General features: G+C 45.9%; 1 protein-coding gene across 1 annotated transcript in view; it reads right to left on the bottom strand.

Annotated features, from left to right (window-relative positions):
- The window catches only part of txnrd2.2 (thioredoxin reductase 2, tandem duplicate 2), a 185,422-nt gene that overhangs the window by 53,809 nt on the left and 109,771 nt on the right, over positions 1-21,842 (bottom strand). The window contains exons 9-11 of the mRNA XM_072240869.1: positions 10,530-10,549; positions 8,429-8,520; positions 4,930-5,104 (exon numbers count right to left, since the gene is read on the bottom strand). Coding sequence (XP_072096970.1) covers positions 4,930-5,104; positions 8,429-8,520; positions 10,530-10,549 — 287 coding nt within the window. The remainder of the gene's footprint in view (positions 1-4,929; positions 5,105-8,428; positions 8,521-10,529; positions 10,550-21,842) is intronic.

Here is a 21,842-nt window from a genome sequence, read left to right as displayed (position 1 = left end):
ATTGTTTTATTTCCATCGTTGTGAATCTTGTGGACGAGGCAGGATCCGACTGGGAGTGACAGTGATGTCGTGTCTTCGAGGAATTCGTTACTTCATGGAAGTCTCTCCTAATTGACTATATAAATCTCTTGGACTTTAAAATTCACCGTTCGAAGAACTGTGTTTGAATTTATCGCTTTAAGAACTGGTTTCACATTATCGCTTTAAGAACTAGCACCGAGTAGCGGTTTACCGAATGGCCGAATAGCTGTTTACTTCCGGTTAGGGTTTTCATTTTTTTTTCATTGTTTATCAGGGTTTAATAAGTGTTTGTTTGTTTATAAATCCTGACTCGATATATTCATTGTTGCCGATCATGTGACACACCTTCCCCTTTCCTTCTCAGAAGAAGAGTCTCGGCCCAAACATCAACTGTTTACTCTTTTCCATAGATGCTGCCTGACCTGTTGAATTCGTCCAGCATTTTGTATGTGTTGCTAAAGATTAGATTAGCTTTATCTGTCATATGTACATCAAAACACACAGTGAAATGCATTGTTTGTGTCAATGCCCAAAATAGTCTGAATGTATGCTGGGTACAGCCCACAAGTGGGCATGCTATGCTGCAGCCCGGCTCCAACATAGCATGCCCACAACTTACTAACCCTAACTCGAATGTCATTCGGAAGAATAGACAAGGAAGGCAGGGAGGGAAAAAATTAAGGCTTTCAATTCCTGTGATTGTACACAGGATTGTCTCTGTGTAGTCTTGAAAATAATGCCTCACGACTCCGTGGGAAATTGGCTGACCATTGTGAGATTAATACAAGTCACCCTCCTTCTCTTCAAATGTTGCAGATGTATGTATTCAGGTCGAATCCAAGGCTAGGAAAGGTCCAAGAGCCAGGATACTGCTTCCTGCCTTTTCTTGGAAGAAGACAGTATCCATTCCACATTTTAATGAGTAGAACTGACATTGGAGTTCCAAGTATAGCTCCTTGTACACTGTGAAGAGCATAAAAACTTAGGAGGCCGTCAGCCTCCTCAAGCCTACCCCACTGCTCAACATGATCTATGTAGGCCTTAATTCCACTTCTGTCCCAGATCCCCATAGCCCTTGTTTCTTTGATCATTCACAAATTAATGGATTAGACCTTAAAACATTTCTAATCATTAAACTTTCACAACTACTGGGGTCAAAAGTTCCAGAAATCCATCGCCCTCTGCAAAAAGAAATTTCAACACTTCGTACCCTCCCTGTATTTTGCAACCATGACCCCTTTGTTTATGAATTTTCTACTATTGCAAAAATCTCAACATCTACCCTGTCAAACCCCACTAGAATCTCAGGCATTTGAATAAGTCCATCTCTCATTATCTTAAGTTCCAAAGAGTACAACGTCAAATTGGCTAGGAGACAAATGTAAGGAGACAGTACATTGTTAAGTGCAAGACCCTTAACAGTGCTGCTGAGTAGAGAGATCTTGGGATCCAAGTTCATAGCTCCTTGAAACTGGCTATACGCGTTAAGAAAGCTTATGGAATGCTTGCTTTTATTAGTCAAGGCAGTGATTGCAAAAGTCAGGAGGTTATGTTGCAACTTTATAAAACTCTGGGTAGGCCACATCTGGAGTACTGCATACAGTTCTGGTTGCCCCACTATAGGAAGGATGTTGAGGCTTTAGAGAGGGTGCAGAAGAGGTTTACCAGGGTGTTGCCTGGTTTACAGAACATGTGCTAGCAGGAGAGGCTGGACAAACTTGGGTTATTTTCTTTGGAGTGGCAGAGACTGAGGAGAAATCCGATAGAGGTTTAAAAGGTTACGAGAGGCATAGATAGAGTAGACAGAGAGTATCTGAAGATTTCTATGGATAATGAGGACCAAGGCAAGGAACTGGGCAACAAACAATACCCAATGAAGTAAAACCCAGACCTTCTTATTAATTATCAATGTTGCCACAGAAGTTGATAGGATGGTTAAGAAGTCGTATCGTGTGTTGGCCTTCATTAGTCGGGGGATTGAGTTCAAGAGCCGTGAGGTAATGCTGCAGCTCTATAAAACTCTGGTTAGACCTAATTTGGATTTCCTAGCAGCCACCCATTTGAATTCTACTTCCCACTCTCACTCCGATATGTCTGTCTATGGCCTGCTCTACTGCCAGGATCAGGCCACACTCAGGTTGAAGGAACAACACCTTATATTCCATCTGGGTAGCCTCCAACCTGATGGCATAAACATCAATTTCTGGAACTTCTGTAATTGCCCCCCACCCTCTCCTTCACCATTCTCCATTCTTGTTTCCCTCTCAGACCCTCTCTTCTTAGCTGCCCATCACCTCCCTGGTCTTCTATCCTCTCCTATCAGATTCCCACTTCTCCAGCCTTTAATCTCTCTCACGAATCAACTTCCCAGCTCTTTACTTCATCCCCTCCCCCTTTCCCAGGTTCACCTATCACCTGCCACCTCATATGTCTTCCTCCCCTCCCCCCCCAACATCTTATTCTGAATTCTTTCCCCTTTCCTTTCCAGTCCTGATGAAGGGTCTCGGCCCAAAACGTCGACTGTCTGCTCTTTTCCATAGATACTGTCTGCCCAGCTGAGTTCCTCCAGCATTTTGAGTGTGTTGCCTTGGAGTATTGTGTTCAGTTTTAGTCACCTCATTACAGGAAGGATGTTGAAGCTTTAGAGAGGGTGCAAAGGGCATCTACCAAGATACTGGCTGGATTAGAGAACATGGCTTATGTGGAAAGGTTGAGAAAGCTCAGGTTTTCCTCTTTGGAGAGAGGGAGGATGAGAAATGACTTGATAGAGGTGTACAAGATGGTAAGAGGCGTAGATAGAGTGGACAGGCAGAGACCTTTTTCCCAGGGTGGAAATGGCTGGTATGAAAGTGCATAACTTTAAAATGATTAGAAGAATGCGGATGGGAGATATCAAAAGTAACACACAACATACTGGAGGAAACATCTATGGAAAACAGTAAACAGTCAACATTTCGGTCTGAGACATTTCTTCACGACTAAGAAGAAGGGGGAAAATGCCTGAATATAAACTGGGGGGCAGGTGGGGGAGAGGCTAGCTGTAAGGTGATAGGAGAGGCCAGGTGGATGGGAAAGGTTAAGGGCTGGAGAAGAAAGAATCCTGCTTGACCTGCTGAGTTCCTCCAGCATTTTGGGTGTTGCTTTGGATTTCCAGCATCTGCAAATTTACCTGTGTTTGTGATAAAAGGGGTAGGTGTTTTTTTTACTACAGAGAGTGGCAAGCGAGTGGGACACACTCCCAGGGTGGTAGCACAGGCAGATACATTCAGGACATATAAGAATTATCAGAGTACATATATATCACCACATACAACATTGAGATTCATTTTCCTGTGGGCATACTCAGCAAATCTAAAGAATAGTAACTATAACAGGATCAATGAAAGATCAACAAGAGTGCAGAAGTCAACAAACTGTGCAAATGCAGGTATAAATAAATAGCAATAAATAACAAGAAAATGAAACAATAAGATGAAGAGTCCTTAAAGTGAGATCATTGGTTATAGGAACGTCTCAATGGATGGGCAAGTGAGTGTAGTTATCCCCTTTTGTTCCTGAACCTGACGTCGTGCATCCTGAGGCTCTTGTACCTTCTATCTGATGGTACCAGCGAGAAAAGAGCATGGCCTTGGTGGTGGGGATCTCTAACGATGGACGCTAATGTGAGGCTTTTAGACACCCACATAGATGAAAAATGGAGGATCATGTGGGAGGAAAGGGTTAGATTGATCTTAGAGACCAAAGAGCTGATTATGGACTTCAGAAAGGGTAAGACAAAGGAACACAAACTGATCCTCATAGAGGGATCAGAAATGAAAAGAGTGAGCAATTTCAAGTTCCTGGGTGTCAACATCTCTGAAGATATATCTGGAGCCCAACATATCAATACAGTTACAAAGAAAGCAAGACAGCAGCTTGTTTTTGGACTGTCATTCGGATTTTGAGATCTCAGTATGTCACCTAAAACACTGAACAGATATACCGTGGAGAGCATTCTAACCGGCTGCATCACCATCTGGTATGGGTGGGGGGGGGGGGGGGCGGGTGGCTACTGCACAGGATCTAAGTAAATTGGAAAGTGTTGTAACTTGGTCAGATCCATTATAGGCAATAGAGTCTATAGTATTCAAGACATCTTCAAGGAGCAGTGCCTCAAAACGGTGGCATCCATCATTAAAGACCCCATTACCCTTGTCTCATTGCTACCATCAGGGAAGAGGTACAGAAGCTGAAGACACACACTCAGCGATTCAAGAGCAGTTTCTTCTCCTCTGCCATCAAATTTCAGAATGGACATTAAATTGATGAACGCTACCTTACTACTTTTAATTTCTATTTTTGTACTACTTGTTTAGCTACTATATATATTTACAGCAATTCACATTTTCCCCATTTATTATGTATGGCATTGTACTGCTGCCACAAAGACAACAAATTTCACAACATATGCTGGTGATATTAAACCTGATTCTGATTCCCTGCCCATTCAGCTTCTTCCCCTCTGCCATCCGATTTCAGAATGGACATTGAACCCATGAACACTACCTCACTACTTTTTTATTTCTGTCTTTACACTATTTTACTACTTAACTATTTTATATACAGTATATGCGATAAGATTGTGGGCTGAAGTGTTGCGTATCACTCTATGATCTATGGTCTATTCAATGTATAGAAATTATAGTTGAGAATGCAAGGTCACACAAATAATAACAGCTATAACTGGTGACAGGTAAAATGAATCATTACATTCCTATGATCTGCTAAACTATGAATGTCAGTTTGTATGAAAGTCTTGGCATTATTGAAACAAAATACTTCCAATCCAAAGCCATGTAAATGCACGTCTTACAAATGCCTCGCAGCAGTATTACCGTTTGTTGGAATGTTAAGAATTGGCATTCTTACCTACTGCCCACATCACAGTGTCAAAGGACTCTCGCTCTTCTATGCTAGACTCCAGATTTTTCCACACGACTTGCAGCCTGCCGCTGCTCAGCTTTTCTATTTTGACAGGTGTGCACTTCCAATAGATTCGAGTACCATAAGACGTCATGTGATCTGTCACCAGGTGAGCCATTTGCTACATGAAGAGGAAAATGACGTTGTTCAACAGCATCGCCATTTTATATTAACATCATGTTTTACTTTCAACTTTACAGAGTCATTTACGAAGCTACTATTGAAATTTCTTCCTGTTGTTACCTATGAATAAGTTCCTTAAGGTTCTTATAGCCAGGAGTTGGTAAAGGAGATAAGCTTCCACTACTTATTGAATGCTCCCAATGACATGCATCTCAATTAGCCTCTAACAACCAAGTCCAGCTCCTGGCCTTCGCATGTGGCTTAGCTACTAAGCCCAGCGGAACTGTGTTTTACTAATGGGAGAAGGGGTAGAGGTGGCTACTGGCGTCTAAAAAAACAGTCGCTTCTGGCGGACGGAGCTCATCAGTCGTTGGCAGCTCATCTAGGAGAAAGAAATCTCTGATATTAAACTCTGCATCACACACAAAATACTGGAGGAACTCAGTAGGCCAGGCAGCATCTACGGAAAAGAGTAAACAGTTGACATTTGGGGCCGAGACCTTTCATCAGGACTGGAAAGGAAGAAGAAATCAGAGTAAGAGTCCTAATGAAGGGTCTCGGCCCGAAATGTCGACTGTTTATTCTTTTCCTTGGATGCTGCTTGACCTGCTGAGTTCCTCCAGTATTTTGTGTGTGTTGCTCTGGATTTCCAGCACCTGCAGATTTTCTCGTGTTTGATCTCAAACCTCCACTGCCTTGCAGCTATACTCACTCATGTGGAAGGTTTTTCGGGAGGAAACCCCGAGGTTAAGGCTGAGTTCAACGCTGACTGGCAACTCTTTGAATGCTGCTGCTGCCAAACTATATCGACCTCTGCATTCTTTTTGGTTCATCAGGTGTGTGGAGAGGGGGAGCTTGCTACATGGGCAACAGCTTGTTCTCCATATCGTACTACCCTGGCTGGCGTGACTAGACAGCTAGAACACAACATCCATGGTCGACCCTGACCGATGGGACACTCTCATCATCCATAAATAAAACTTTGTTAGAGATGATAAACAATTTTTACTGCTGTCTATAAACACATGATTTCGGCAGATGCTGGAAATCCAGAGCAACACACACAAAATGCTGGAGGAACTCAGCAGGTCAGGCAGCATCTATGAAGAGGAATAAACAGTCAACATTATGGGCTGAGACCCTTCATCCGGACTGGAAAGGAAGGGGGAAGTTACTAGAATAAGGAGGTGTGGGGAGGGGAGGGATTACAAGCTGGCAGGTGATGGGTTAAGCCAGGAGAGAAGATAGGTGGGTGGGGGAGGGGGTTGAAGTAAGAAGGGGAAGGTGGGATGAAGTGAGATGTTCAACCTCAAAGTTCAAGAGTTCAAAGTTGGAAGTAAATTTATTATCAAAGTACACATATGTTACCATATACAACCCTGAGATTCATTTTCTAGTGGGCATAGTCAATAAATCCAATAATGTACTTTGATAATAAATTTACTTTGAACTTTTACCCATAATAGAACCAATGAAGGAACAGGGCAAACAACCAGTGTGCAAAACACAGCAAAATGTGCAAACTAAAAAAAAGAAAAAAGATTAATAATAATAAATTAATAAGCAATAAATATCAAGAACATAAGATGAAGGGTCCTTGAAAGTGAGTCCATGAACATCAATCTCTTCCCCTTCCCTTTTTTCCATTCCTCACTCTGGCCCCTCTCACTGCTTCTCTTCTGCTCACCTGCCCATCACCTCCCTCTGGTACCCCTCCTCCTTCCCTTTAAAGATTTAAAGTACATATGCAGCATACAACACTGAGATTTGTCTTCCTGCAGGCAGCCACAAAACAAAGAAACACCATGGAACACATTTTAAGAAAAACATCAAACTCCCACTACACACAAAAAAAGAGAACAAGTCACATAATTTTTTGAAAAAATGAGTGCAAAACACAGAATACAAAACACCTATCTCATTGAAAGAGTCCAGGGATATTCTGTGCAGCTCAGACCAACTCAACCCAGCACCGCAACACACGCTACGTCCAGTCCGCCCCAACCAAAATCAAACGAAATCAACAAAAAAAGGAGTGACTAGAAACCAGAGACACATCATAACGTGAACCACAGAGTTCCATCTACACACCGTACTGTCCAAACACCACCTATGACCCAGGACATTGGCAGCATCCACCAGCAGCACCGGGGGAGGGAAGGAGAGGGAGGGGGGAGGGGAGAGGGGAAAGGGAGGGAGGGAGAGAGGAGGGAGAGAGGAGGGAGAGAGGAGGGAGAGAGGAGGGAGAGAGGAGGGAGAGAGGAGGGAGAGAGGAGGGAGAGAGGAGGGAGAGAGGAGGGAGAGAGGAGGGAGAGAGGAGGGGAGGGAGGGAGAGAGGAGGGGGAGAGGACGGGGAGGGAGGGAGAGGGAGAGAGAGATAGATAGATAGATGTTATTCAAATGCAGGGAGCTTACTCTGGGAGCTTCCTCCCATGGTCCACTCTCCTCTCTTCAGCCCTTTACCTTTTGTACCTCTAATCTCCCAGATGAAAGCACTCAAAGGCACTTTGGTAAATTAGTCATGCAACTCATTTCAATCTGTGTATTTAATAAGAATGTAAAGTGAGGTGAGTTAACACTTCACCTGCAGATCTGCTGGGAGATGTCTGTTGTATCCAGTGCTCCCATAGTGGCCTCCTCTACGTTGGTGAGCCCTGTCATAAATTGGAGGACTGCTTCATCAAGTACCTCTGCTCCATCGACCACAGGTGGGACTTCTTGGTGGCCAAACCTTTTAGTTCCGATTCCCATTCCAACATGTCGATCCATGGCCTCCTCTTGTGCCAAAATGAGGCCACCCTCAGGGTGGAGGAGCCAACACCTTATATTCCACCTAGGTAGCCTCCTATCTGATGGGCATATTGATTTCTCCTTCTAGTAAACAAATTTCCAACCCCTCCTCGAGCCCCCACTCTTACTTTTAGTTCTCACCTGCCTATTACTTCCCTCTGGGTCCCCTCCTCCTTCTCTTTCTCCTATGGTCCACTCTGCTCTCTTATCAGATTCCCTCTTTTCCATCCCTTTATCTTCTCTTTCTCCTATGGTCCACTCTCCTCTCCTATCAGATTCCTTCTTCTCCATCCCTTTATCTTTTCCACCCACCTGGATTCACCTATCACCTTCCAGCTAACCTCCTTCCCCTCCCCTCCCCCCCCACCTTTTTATTCTGGCCTGAAGAAGGTGGTCCGAAACGTCGACTATTTATTCATTTCTATAGATGCTGCCTAACCTGCTGAGATTCCCCAGCACTTTGTGTGCGTTTCTTTGAATGTAAAGTAACGCTGCAGTTCAAAATAATCATACATAAACATTCGGGTTATACCTGATCAAATCCACGGAGAGGAATGCTTCGTATCATAAGTGAAGTATCCAAACCAAGCCCAGTCAGAAAGCCAGCACACTCCAGGGCCACATCTGGTGAAGCACTGTGCTAAAGATCCAACTGTTACTGTAACATACTTTTGGGCTTCAGAGTAACATTTTGTTAAATGAGGAGACTGACTAAGTTCATCAGCGTAAAATAACTTCAGTTTCTTGATAAGCAGTTGTAAGACACTAAGTTGTATTACACTCCCTGCTGAGACCCCCGTCGGTCAGGGTTGACCATGGATTTTGAGTCCTTGCTGTCTAGACACATAAAGCCTGGGTAGTACGATATGGAGAGCAAGCTGTTGCCCATGTAGCAAGCTCCCCCTCTCTACACATCTGATAAACTCAAATGAATGGCAGAGACCGATACAGTTTGGCAGCAGCAGCATCGCAGGAGTTGCCAGTCAGCGATGAACTCAAAGTAGGGCTGCCTTAGGGACTCCAGTTCCGGATTTTTCCCCTCGGGTTTACTCCTGAAGCCTTTCCCAGGAGTGGGTATAGCCGCAAGGCAGCAGAGGTTTGAGATCAGAGTTTTCCCTCTCCAAAATGAGCTGCCAACCATGGTTGGTGAGCCCGATCTGCCCTCATGCCCTTCCATTCATAGTATGTTCTCAAACCAATATACATGATGAATGGCAAGGCACGGGGAGTGTTATAGAACATAGGGACTTAGTACAAGTGCATAGGTTATCAAAGGCAGTATCACAGGTAGGCAGAATGGTATAAAAAAGGTTCAATTGTTCCATTCAATATCAGAGAATGTACACAGTATACGGCTTGTGTTTCTTACTCTTCACAGACATCCACAAAACAGAAGCCCCCAAAGAATGACCAACAAAAGCATTAGAACCTCAAAGCTCCCCTCCCTATCCCACACACAAGCAGCAGCAAAGCATCAGCCCTACCCCCTCCAGCTGCCTCAGTAAAACCATTACCCTCTCCCCACCACCCACCACACAGGCAATAGCAACGCCCCCAGAGAGACTATGATCTGGAGTCCATCAAAAACCACTGTTCACTCACCAGTTTGACATGCCACGGGCTCTCTCTCTCCCACTAACAAGGGTGTTTAAAAAGGTGTTCAGCATTCAGGGCATTGAGTAAAGAAGTTGGGACACTATGTTCCAGTTGAACAAGTTGTTGCTAAAGCAACACTTGGAATATCATGTACAATTTTGGTCATCATGTTGTAGGAAAGATGTGGTTAAACTGGAATGAGTGCAGATAAAATTTACAATGATGTTGGCAACACTACAGAACGAGGGATTACCTTTTAGAAAAGTTTCAATTATAAGAGATATAGATAACACCACCTTATCTATGCCTAAGATAAAGGTGTTGTTACCATCCAACTTACCTATGTCCCTCGTTGTAGGGAATACCAAAACCTGCCAGCTTAAGTTCAAGGTCAGCAGGAAATGATTTAAAAGGGATCTGAGAGGTGACGCTTCAGATTGTAACATCCAAACAGCAAGCTGTTGGTCTCCTCTCTCGCAGTGGAAGGAGTGATACTTCTCTCTCCCTCGTTAGTGAGAGAGTGACTCAATGGGATGACAAACTGTTGGGATGGACAGTGGTCTCTTTGGGGGTTTTGCCATTGTGCACATGGTGGGTGGGTGGGGGGGGTGCTGATGCTTTCTGCTGGAACAAGTCAGGGGTGGGTTGATGATTTGCTGCTGCTGGTGCATGGGAGGAGGGGGAATTTGATGTTCTAACATTTTCTGTCATTCACTCTTTAGGATTTTTCTCTCCGTTTGATGGATGTCTGTGAAGAGTAAGAATTTCAGGTTGTAGACTATATACATTCTCTGATATCAAATGGAAATATTGAACTATTTCGTGCAGAAGGTCGTGAGTTTTGGAATGAGCTGCCAGAGGAAGTGGTTGAGGCATATGAAACAGAATTTGGATAGGTACATGATGAAGGGGGTGGGATTAGAGGGATACAGGATGAACTCGGGAAATGGAGACTAACTGAGTGGACACTGAGGTAATCCTGGACTCATTGAGCCGAAAGGCCTACATTGCTCTCTGACTCTATTCCAAAAGGATACAGCTTGCACCAATAACTAATCTGTAAAGAAAATAAAAGACAAAAATAAATGAATATATTTACTTATTTATTGAAATAGAACTCTTGACGTGAGTTGGCAACAGTACATGACGAGCGTTGAGCTCTATGACGACCTAGCGATGCTCACCACTAAAATCGAGGCGAGAAGACTGCAACTAGCGGGGCACTGCCTACGCCACCCCGAGCTACCTGCCAGCCTAATCATCATATGGGAGCCCAAGCACAGGAGGATGAACCCTGGACACCCTCCCAAGACTATGGTCAACATGCTCCTAGAAGACAGCGGCACGGCTAATGTAGATGAACTGAACACACTGATGAGGGAGAGGGAGAAGTGGAGAGTCCGTCATCGTGCCCGACGCCGGCCCCCTGGGTCTGAGTCGACGTAGTAGTAGTAGTGAGATACAATGTGGAACAGGCCCTTCAGGTCCCTCGAGCCGTGCCACCCAGCATCCCCTGATTTAATCCCAGCCTAATCACAGGACAATTTACAGTGACCAATTAACCTACTAACCGGTACGTCTTTGGGCTGTGGGAGGAAGCAGGGGCACCCGGAGTAAGCCCACACGGTCACAGGGAGAACACACAAACTCCTTACATGCAGCAGTGGGAACTTAACCCGGGTCAGTGGTACTGTAAAGCGTTGTGCTAACCACTGCACTACCGTGCGATGGGAATTGAACCCGGGTCACTGGTACTGTAAACCGTTGTGCTAACCACTACACTACTGTGTGATGGGAATTGAACCCGGGTCACTGGTACTGTAAAGCGTTGTGCTAACCACTACACTACCGTGCGATGGGAATTGAACCCGGGTCACTGGTACTGTAAAGCGTTCTGCTGACCACTACACTACCGTGTGATGGGAATCGAACCCGGGTCACTGGTACTGTAAAGTGTTGTGCTAACCACTACACTACCATGCGATGGGAATTGAACCCGGGTCACTGGTACTGTAAACCGTTGTGCTAACCACTACACTACTGTGTGATGGGAATTGAACCCGGGTCACTGGTACTGTAAAGCGTTGTGCTAACCACTACACTACCGTGTGATGGGAATTGAACCCGGGTCACTGGTACTGTAATACGTTGTGCTAACCACTACGTGACTGTGCTGCCCTATTATCAGTATGCACAAGAGATGCTGGAAATCTTTAAAGTTCTTATCAAAGTGCGTATAGTTGTAGGCAAAAGTCTTAGGCACATATATATAACTAGGGTGCCTGAGAGTTTAGCACAGCACTGCAGTAATTTTATATATTGTATTGTACTGCTGCCACACCCCACAAAAAAAACAAATTTCATGACATTTGTGAGTGATGATAAACCTGATCCTGATATGGATCTGTATTGTGGACTGAGAGTGGAGAGGGGAATCATGGTTGGGGAAAGGCCAAGGGAGAGGGAACCACCAAAGACATTCTGTAATGATCAATAATCCAATTGTTTAGAATCAAATGTCCAATTGTTTGGAATCAAGTTACCTTGCTTGGTAACATCTATACCCATGCCACTCCCCTGCCCCCAGCAATCCTTCTCTGCAATCTGTCTCACACCCCTCCCGTGACCTCCATCCTCGCTATTCCCGAAATTCTTTACTCCTGCCAGATTCACAAACTCACTCTCCACTCCACGTTGAGAAATACAGTACCATGCAGAAGTCTTGGGTACCCCAGCCATATATGTGCTCAAGACTTTTGCACAGTTCTGTGTGTCACCATTTGCAAGCCGAATATTCATTTTCTTGTGGGAATACACAGTAAATCCAAGGAACACAATTGAATCAATAAAAACCCGCACTCAACAGTCATAAGTGTAAAGGAACATGCACAAAATGATGAAGGAACTCAGAATACTAAGAGTTGATGTTTCAGACTGTTTATTCCCTTCCATGGATGTTACCTGACCTGCTGAGTTCCTCCAGCATTATGTGTATGTTATCAGTATAATTTTAAAAAAATAATTTCTTCATTAACAGAAAGTAGATAGCGCTGGGGGCAACCCACAAATGTCACCATGTTTTCGGCATCAAGATAACACGCCATAACTCACTAACCCTAACCATACGTCATGGAGAGAATTAAATACTCCTTACAGACAGGAATCAAACCACAATCACAATCGTTGGCGCTGTAAAGCCGTTGCGCTATCTGCTATGGATGCACAAATCCGTGTATGCACAGCTGCAGTGAAAAGCTAACTTGCAGCAGCTTCACAGGCATAGAGCATCATATAAACAACATTCACAAGAAAAAGAGAAATTAAACATTGTAGACAATTATTACAAGAAAGAACACAATTGCAATGAAAAAAATTCAAGTCCATTTTAGTGGTAAAAGTGGTCACAGTCAAGTTTATTGTCATATACATGTATATCGTCAAATGAGACCAGGGTGTAAAGCACAGTAGTACACATAACACACATACAACACAATAACTAAGGAAAGTAGAATTCAATCTACAAATGAATTACGCATAAATTAAGCCCATAAATTAAAATTGTAGGGCACAGAACAAAGTAATTGTTGACACCTCCAATGCGATGTGACGGGACTTCAGATGCCGAACAGCCTGAGGGAAGGAACTGTTTCCCATCTTGACCGTTCTTGTCTTTTTGTATCAGAATCTCCTGCTTGACGGTAGAAAGTCAAAGAGGATGCCGGATGGACAGGTGAGATCCTTGATAATACTACAGGTCACAGTCGTTTGTAGCCACTTCTGGTCCGATGTTCAGCTGCTCCCTTACCAGATAGAGATGCAGCTTGTCTGGATGCTTCTAATGGTGCTCCTGTAAAATTCAGTTAAGATGGGGGATGGGGGTGGAAGCCTCACTTCCCTCAATCTCCTCAGGAAGTGGAGGCACTGCTGTGCCTTCTTGTTCAGGGAGGTGATATTGAGGGACCAGGTGCAGTCATCCGTGATGTGACCTCCGAGGAACTTGGTGCACTTAACTCTCTCTATGGAGGAGCCATGTATACACACAGGGGGATGGCTAATCTATAGCGATTAGGGTTTTGCCGGCTGGTTCAAGAACCAAATAGTGGAAGAGAAGCAGCTGTTCTTGAACCTGGTGGTGTGTGACTTCAGGCTTTTGTATCTCATGCCCAATGGTAGCTGCGAGAAAATGGTAGGACCCAGATATTGTGGAACCCTGATAACAGAGGAAGAGGGATGTGGTTCTAATGCATTGAGTAGACTCACAACTCTCTACAACTTCTGGCATTCCAGTGCATTCAAAATCCAATGTGTTCAACACTACTTTAGGCTGGTTAAATACAGGAAGTTGAATCCTATATTGGATGGTTCAACTGAACGGTATTGAAGTTTTTTTTCCCCTGTTCAGCTGTTTCATATTTTGAGCCCAAGGGGATGGCTTATATTTTTTCATGCTAATTTGGACAATATTTAAACTTTTGGTGTCAAACAGAGGGGTTAATTGAATGCAAAGTGATCAGCACCATCATTACAGGGACTTCAGCCGGTCAAGAAGTCCCCCACATTTCCTTTCATTGGAGAAATATTCTTCTCCCCGGGTGGTGGGGTAGAGATGTAAGGGCTTCTTCCCACCACTCCCTCCTCCCACCCCCCCACCCCGATCAGGGTCATGTGAAGCCATCGGAGCCGGTGGTGGATGGTTGTATGAGCAGCCGGTGTATATCACAAGTCCTGGTTATGTGACCTCTGACACCAGACAACCTCTGAAGAGTATTGATAATGGCTGGGGTCATCTGTCTTATAAAGACACTGCCCAGAAGAAGGTAATGGTAAACCTCTACTGTAGAAAAATGTGCCAAGAACAATCATGGAAAGACCGTGATCGCCCAGATCATACCACACGACACATAATGAACGATCCTTCTCCAATAACTTTCCACCAGGAGGAAAACTGAACACTGTCAACAGCTCTTATGGTTTACAGCATAGGACACTATTCACTCCTCTGCATCTGTACTGACTCTTTGGCTAGCAAGACTGGAGGTCACAGCCTTTAGGTCGGTGAGTCCGGTACCAAGGTCTGGAGGTCAGAGGCCCGGAGGAGGCCTACTATGGGCTGGAGGCCTGTGTGGGTGGGCCTTTGGGAAAGGGGTTATATTTTTTTCTGTTGTATTTTGGCTGCATGGTGTACTGCTGAATATTTTGAGCATACTATGTTGACATGGGAATGTGTGGCGAACCTTCCAAGCTGCCCCCCCCCCCCCCCCGCACATCCTTAGAATGTGCTACTGGTCAACGTACGTGACACATTTCACTGTAAACAGATCTGCGGACGGGACCTAAACTAGGAGGAAGGCAATCATGGCTTGCAGCAGGATCTGGATCAGGTGGATAATTTGGCTGAAAAATGGCAGATGAAATTTAATGCAGGCAAGTGCGAGGTGTTGCAATTCGGTAGGACCAACCTGGGCCAGTCTTACACAGTGAACGGTAGGGCACTGAGGAGTGTGGTAGAACAAAGGGATCTGGGAATACAGGTCCATAATTCACTGAAAGTGGCGTCACAGGTAGAGAAGGTCATAAAGAAAGCTTTTGGCACATTAGCCTTCATAAATCAAAGTATTGAGTACGGGAGAAGGGATATAAGACCATTGGTGAGGCCAAATCTGGAGAATTGTGCGCAGTTTTGGTCACCTACCTATAGGAAAGATGTAAATTAGGCTGAAAAAGTACAGAGAAAATTTACAAGGATGTTGCATGGTCTGGAAGACCTGAGTTATAAGGAAAGATTGAATAGTTTAATCTATTAAATGTTGCCCTTCATTGTTAGAGGGATTGAATTTAAGAAGAGCGGGGCGGGGGGGGGGGGGAATGCAACCATACAGGGTACTGGTGAGGCCGCATCTGGAGTACTGTGTGCAGTTCTGATCTCCTTACTTGAGGAAGGGTATACTGGCTTTGGAAACCATGAAGAAGAGGTTCACCAGGTTGATTCCAGAGATGAGGGGGTTAGACTATGAGGAGAGATTGAGTCGCCTAGGACTGTACTCATTGGAATTCAGAAGGATGAGAGGAGATCTTATGAAAACATATACAATTATGAAAGGGATAAATAAGATAGAGGCAAGAAAGCTGTTTCCACCGGTAGGTGAGACTAGAACTAGGGGACATAGCCTCAAGATTCAGGGGAGCAAATTTAGGACAGAGGAGAGGAGGAACTGCTTTTCCCAGAGGGTGGTGAATCTGTGGAATTCTCTGCCCAATGAAGCAGCGAAGGCTACCTCAGTAAATATATTTAAGACAAGGTTGGATAGATCTGTGCATAGTAGGGGAATTAAGCGTTATGAGGCAAAAGGCAGGTAGGTGGAGATGAGTCCATGGTCAGATCAGCCACGATCTTATTGAATGGTGGTGCAGGCTCGACAGGCTGGATGGCCTATTCCTGCTCCTGTTCTTAGTTAGGACTTTATTCCTTGGAACACAGAAGGTTGAGAGGAGATTTGATAGTGGTATACAGAATTATGAAGGGTATAGATAAGGTAAGCAGACTTTTTCCATTGAGGTTGGGTGAGACTACAACCAGAGGTCATGGGTTAAGGATGAAAGTTGAAAAGTTTAAAGGGTACACGATGGGAAAGTTCTTCACACAGCGGGTGGTGAGCATGTGGAATGAGCTGCCAGCACAAGTGGTGCATGCAAGCTCGATTTCAAAGCTCAGGAGAAGCTTGGAAAGGTACATGGATGGTGGGGTATGGAGGGCTATGGTCCGGGTACAGGTCAATGGGAGTTGGCAGTTTAAATGATTCGGCATGGAGTAGATGAGCCAAAGGGCCTGTTTCTATGCTGTACTTTTCTATGACTCAGAATCTTTGAAGCATTGAATCCAATTAGTCCAAATTGTTGCTCTTTTCACTCAAGAATTTCTTTTCTAAAGGCTTATTCCTTCCTTTGTTAGCTTTCAGTGCCCTTCGGGTAGTTCACTAGTATAACAGCACACTGCACTAAAAGAATTATCGCCATCTCTAGGCTGTCACCCAGAAATGGTCATGTGATTCTTTTGTTTGGTCTGCCAGTGTGGCTCATTTGACATACAACATCCCTTCAGGTATTTGAATCAAACTAAATCTCTCGTGCTTTGTTGCAGGTTGGTGCCTGGAGGCCCTGGGTTCGTCTGGGCCAGGGCTGCCTGCTCCTAATTGTAATCCACATTGTAATTCACCACAATGTGAAACGATACATGCACCAACCAAACTTATCTCATCCCTGTCCAGAGTATGATCTGTCTCTGTCATTCTTCAACTTGTCACGGTGGCTGTTTCATTTTGATTTTTAGATTTAGGCTCCTGTAATATCAGATAATGTTTACAGAATACAACCTGAAATTCGTACTCTTCACATGATAGTGATTGCCAGGAATTTTTAACAATCCTTATCGAGGTGTGGTTTATATTTGTATTTTTATTCAGAGATACAACGCGGAACAGGCCCTCCCGGCCCCTTTGAGCACGGAACAGACCCCCCCGGCCCCTTCGAGCACGGAACAGGCCCTCCCAGCTCCTTTGAGCATGGGATAGGCCCTCCCGGCCCCTTTGAGCACGGAACAGACCCCCCCGGCCCCTTCGAGCACGGAACAGGCCCTCCCGGCCCCTTCGAGCGCGGAACAGGCACCCTCCCGGCCCCTTCGAGCATGGAACAGGCCTCCCCCCAGCCCCTTTGAGCACGGAACAGGCCCCCACGGCCCCTTTGAGCGCGGAACAGGCCCTCCCAGCTCCTTTGAGCATGGGATAGGCCCTCCCGGCTCCTTTGAGCACGGAACAGGCCCCCCCGGCCCCTTCGAGCGCAGAACAGGCCCTCCCGGCCCCTTCGAGCACGAAACAGGCACCCTCCCGGCCCCTTCGAGCACGGAACAGGCCCCACCAGCCCCTTCGAGCGCGGAACAGGCACCGTCCCAGCCCCTTCGAGCGCAGAACAGGCCCTCCCGGCCCCTTCGAGCATGGAACAGGCACCCTCCCAGCTCCTTTGAGCACGGAACAGGCCACCCCCCCCCCCCGGCCCCTTTGAGCACGGAACAGGCCCCCGCGGCCCCTTTGAGCACGGAACAGGCCCTTCCAGCTCCTTTGAGCGTGGAACAGGCCCTCCCAGCTCCTTTGAGCATGGAACAGGCCCTCCCAGCTCCTTTGAGCGTGGGATAGGCCCTCCCAGCTCCTTTGAGCGCGGCACAGGCCCTCTGGGCCCCTTCGAGCATGGAACAGGCTCCCCCCCGGCCCCTTCGAGCGCGGAACAGGCCCTCCCGGCCCCTTCGAGCGTGGAACAGGCCTTCCCGGCCCCTTCGAGCGCGGAACAGGCACCCTCCCGGCCCCTTCGAGCGCGGAACAGGCCCCCCCTGACCCCTTCGAGCACGGAACAGGCACCCTCTCGGCCCCTTCGAGCGCGGAATAGGCCCCCCTGGCCTCTTCGAGCGCGGAACAGGCCCCCCCGGCCCCTTTGAGCGCGGAACAGGTCCCCCCCCCCCGGCCCCTTCGAGCGCGGAACAGGCCCTCTCGGCTCCTTCGAGCACGGAACAGGCACCCTCCCGGCCCCTTTGAGCGCGGAACAGGCCCCACCCCCCCCGGCCCCTTCGAGCGCGGAACAGGCCCTCCCGGCTCCTTTGTGCGCAGAACAGGCCCTCTCGGCTCCTTTGAGCGCGGAACAGGCCCTCCCGGCTCCTTTGTGCGCAGAACAGGCCCTCTCGGCTCCTTTGAGCGCGGAACAGGCCCTCCCGGTTCCTTTGAGCACGGAACAGGCCCTCCCGGTTCCTTTGAGCACGGAACAGGCACCCTCCCGGCCCCTTCAAGCGTGGAACAGGCGCCCCCGGCCCCTTTGAGCACAGAACAGGCCTTTGAAGAGAAGACAGGCCAACTCTATCATCAAGACAGCACTTGACTGGATCTTAGAAGGGCAGAAGAAATGCGGGAGACCAAAGACAACTTGGCTCTGTACTGTAGAGGCTGAAATGAGGACCCTGTACCACACCTGGAGTAGAACAGTGAAGATGAACAAGGACAGACAGAAATGGAGGACCTTCACTTCTGCCCGAAATGCCATGGCGTAATCGGCAGTAACTGATAACTAATCATGGGACAGTTTATAATGACCAAGAACCTACTAACCCGTACACCTTTGGACTGTGGGAGGAAACCAGAGCACCTAGAGGAAATCCACATACACACAGGAAGGAATTTACAAACTTTCTTGTAGAGGTCTCCAAACTCTGACTCCCTGAGCTGTAATAGCGCCGTGCAAACTGCTACACTAACGTGTTGATGAGATGGAAATGAAAAGGAAGTCTACAACACGTTTCAGAAATGTGAAATCAAATCCTACCCTGGTACCATAAATTCCTACAGAATGTAGTGGTTATAGCCCAGTCCATCACGGGTAAAGCCCTCCCAACCATTGAGCACATTGACATCAAACGCTGTCGCAGAAAAGCAGCATCCATTATCAGGGGCTCCCACCACTCAGGACTTGCTCTCTTCCCAATGCTGCCATCAGGAAGAAGGTACAGGAGCCTTGGGACTCACAACACCAGGGTCAGGAATAGTTACTGTTCTTCTTGAAATAACTTCTCTCAGTTTCACTTGTTCCCACAACCAATGTTTCCACTTTCAAGGACTGTTCACCTCACGTTCTCGATATCTATTGGTTATTTATTTGTATGTTTGTGTGTTTATTTATCTACCTATCTAACTATTAATTCATTCATTCATTCTTTTTTATTTGTACAGTTTGTTGTCTTCTGCACTCACGTAGAAAGCCTAAGCTGGGCAATCTTTCATTGATTGTGTTAAGTTTATTATTCTATAGATTTATTGAGTCTGCCCACCAGAAAATGAACCTCAGGGCTATATATAGTGACATACACGTACTTTGATGATAGATTTACTTTGAACTTTGAAATTCAAAGCAATTAATTGAATGTGAAAATCAAGTAAGTAGGCCCAAACATTTTGTGGGATATGGGGATATCCTGGGTAGTCTTATCCAGTGCATCAATAAACTGCATTGGCATCGCCTCTTGTACTCATGCAAAGCTCCCCTCCTCCATCTGCCAACCATCCCTCCTCACCTGGATCCACCCACTTCCCAGTCTCTGTCACTATTCCCACTCTCCCTCCTCCATCTGCCAACCATCCCTCCTCACCTGGATCCACCCACTTCCCAGTCTCTTGTCACTATTCCCACTCTCTCTCCTCCATCTGCCAACCATCCTTCCTCACCTGGATCCACCCATCACCCCCCCCAAACTGACACTATTCCCATTCACCCCCTCCTCCATCTGCCTATCACACTTCCTCCCCCGGTTTTACCTATGGCCTGTCCGCCATTGTTCCATCAGACCATAAGAATAGTACCAGAACTAGACCATTGGGCCCATCGAGTCTGCTCTACCATTCCAACATGGCTGATTATTTATTTATTTATTTATTTGTTGTGATTATTTATTTATTTATTTATTAATCGAGATACACGTAGAATAGATTCATCCAGCACTTCGAGCCGCGCCGCCCAGCAATCCCCCAATTTAACCCTAGCCTAATCACGGGACAATTTACAATGACCAATTAACCTACTGATCAGTACGTCTTTGGATTGTGGGAAGAAACCAGAGCACTTGGAGGAAACCCATGCGGTCATGGGGAGAACGTATGAACTCCTTACAGGCAGTGGCGGGAATTGAACCTGGGTCACCTGTACTGTAATGCCTTCTGCTAACCACTACCGTGCCACCCCATTTATTAGCCCTCTCAACCCCATTCTACTGCCTTCTTCTTGTGACTTTTGATGCCCTGACTAATCAAGAATCTATCAACCTTCACCTTTGATGTACCCAATGACGTGGCCTCCGCAGTCACCGCTTCCCTTCAACTCTTCAGATTAGCCATCTCCCCTCTATCCATCAGTCCAGGTGAAGATCTCAACGCAAGACGTTCACTGTCCATTTCCCTCCACAGATGCCACTTACCCCTCTGACCTCCTCCAGTATTCGTTTATTGACCCAGCCTGCAGTTCCATGGAAAAAAAACACTTGGGTTTTCTGCTGAAGAAATGTTGATGTAACATTTTATTCTGTTGGAAAATAAATTGTGAAGGACCTATGAAAATAAATGCTACAAATATTGAAAAAATAAATCTTCTGCTACGTGTGTGGCCTGTACTAGACTGAGCTTCAGGACAATTGAAAGATAAGGTGGTAATGGAATGGATAATGGAATGACAGGACTAATCCCTTCTGGTAATAACAATACAACGCCAACTGAATGTGTAAAACATATTGTAGAGATCTCCAGCCCCAAGGGCTACATGGTTAGCGTTAAGTCACAATGAGTCAGGATAAATTTGCCTTGAGCTGATATCCAAAACACCATAGGTAATTTATGACCATAAGATATAGGAGCAGAATGAGGCCATTGGGCCCCTCAAGTTTGCTTCACCATTTCACATTTTCCCTCTCAGCCCCATTCTCCTGCCTGCTCTTCATATCCCTTCATGCCCTGACTAATCAAGAATCTATCAACATCTGTCTTAAATACCCAATAACTTGGCCTCCACATTCCTCATCATCTCCGTTCTGAAAGAATGCCACTCGATTCCGAGGTCTTTGATGCCCCCATTATCTAAAACATCCTCTTCACATCCACTCTATCAAGGGTTTCAATTCAATAGGTTTCATTCAGGTCACTCCTTTGTCTTCTGAATTCCAGCAAGTAAAGACCCAGAACCATCAAACACTCCTGATATGATAAGCCATTGTCACCCTAGACACTCGCAAATTTCTAAAGATGTATCATGGAGATAATTCTAACTGGCTGCATCACCATCTGGTATGGTGGGGGGGCTACAGCACAGGATCAAAATAAGCTGCAGGAAGTTATAATCTCAGACAGCTCCATCACGGGCACTAGCCTCTGTAGTGTCCAGGACATTTTCAAGAAGCGGTGCCTCAAAAAGGCAGCATCTATCATTAAGGACCCACATCACCCAGGTTATGCCTTCTTCTTCAGACTTTTATTTTTATTTATTACTAACAAACAAACGAACAAATAAAAACACAGCACATCCACAAAAACCACAACTATAGCAAAATCAAATTAAATATTGAGCAGCAAAAGAGAGAAAAATAAAAAGACAAAAGTGAACATACACAGCAGAGGTGCACTGCACCAAAAAACCTCAGTCCTCACCCCATAAGGAAGTCCAATACAGTGCCCCATATCCTTTCAAAGATGTCCCCTTTGTCCTCATTACATAGTCTCAGTCTCTCCAAATGTGAAGTATTTGCCAGTTCTCTCAGCCACAGATCGTACATAGGCAGA

This window comes from Mobula birostris, chromosome 22, assembly GCF_030028105.1.
Source record: "Mobula birostris isolate sMobBir1 chromosome 22, sMobBir1.hap1, whole genome shotgun sequence".
Lineage (NCBI taxonomy): Eukaryota > Metazoa > Chordata > Chondrichthyes > Myliobatiformes > Myliobatidae > Mobula > Mobula birostris.
This window is presented reverse-complemented; position numbering and strand designations above follow the sequence as displayed.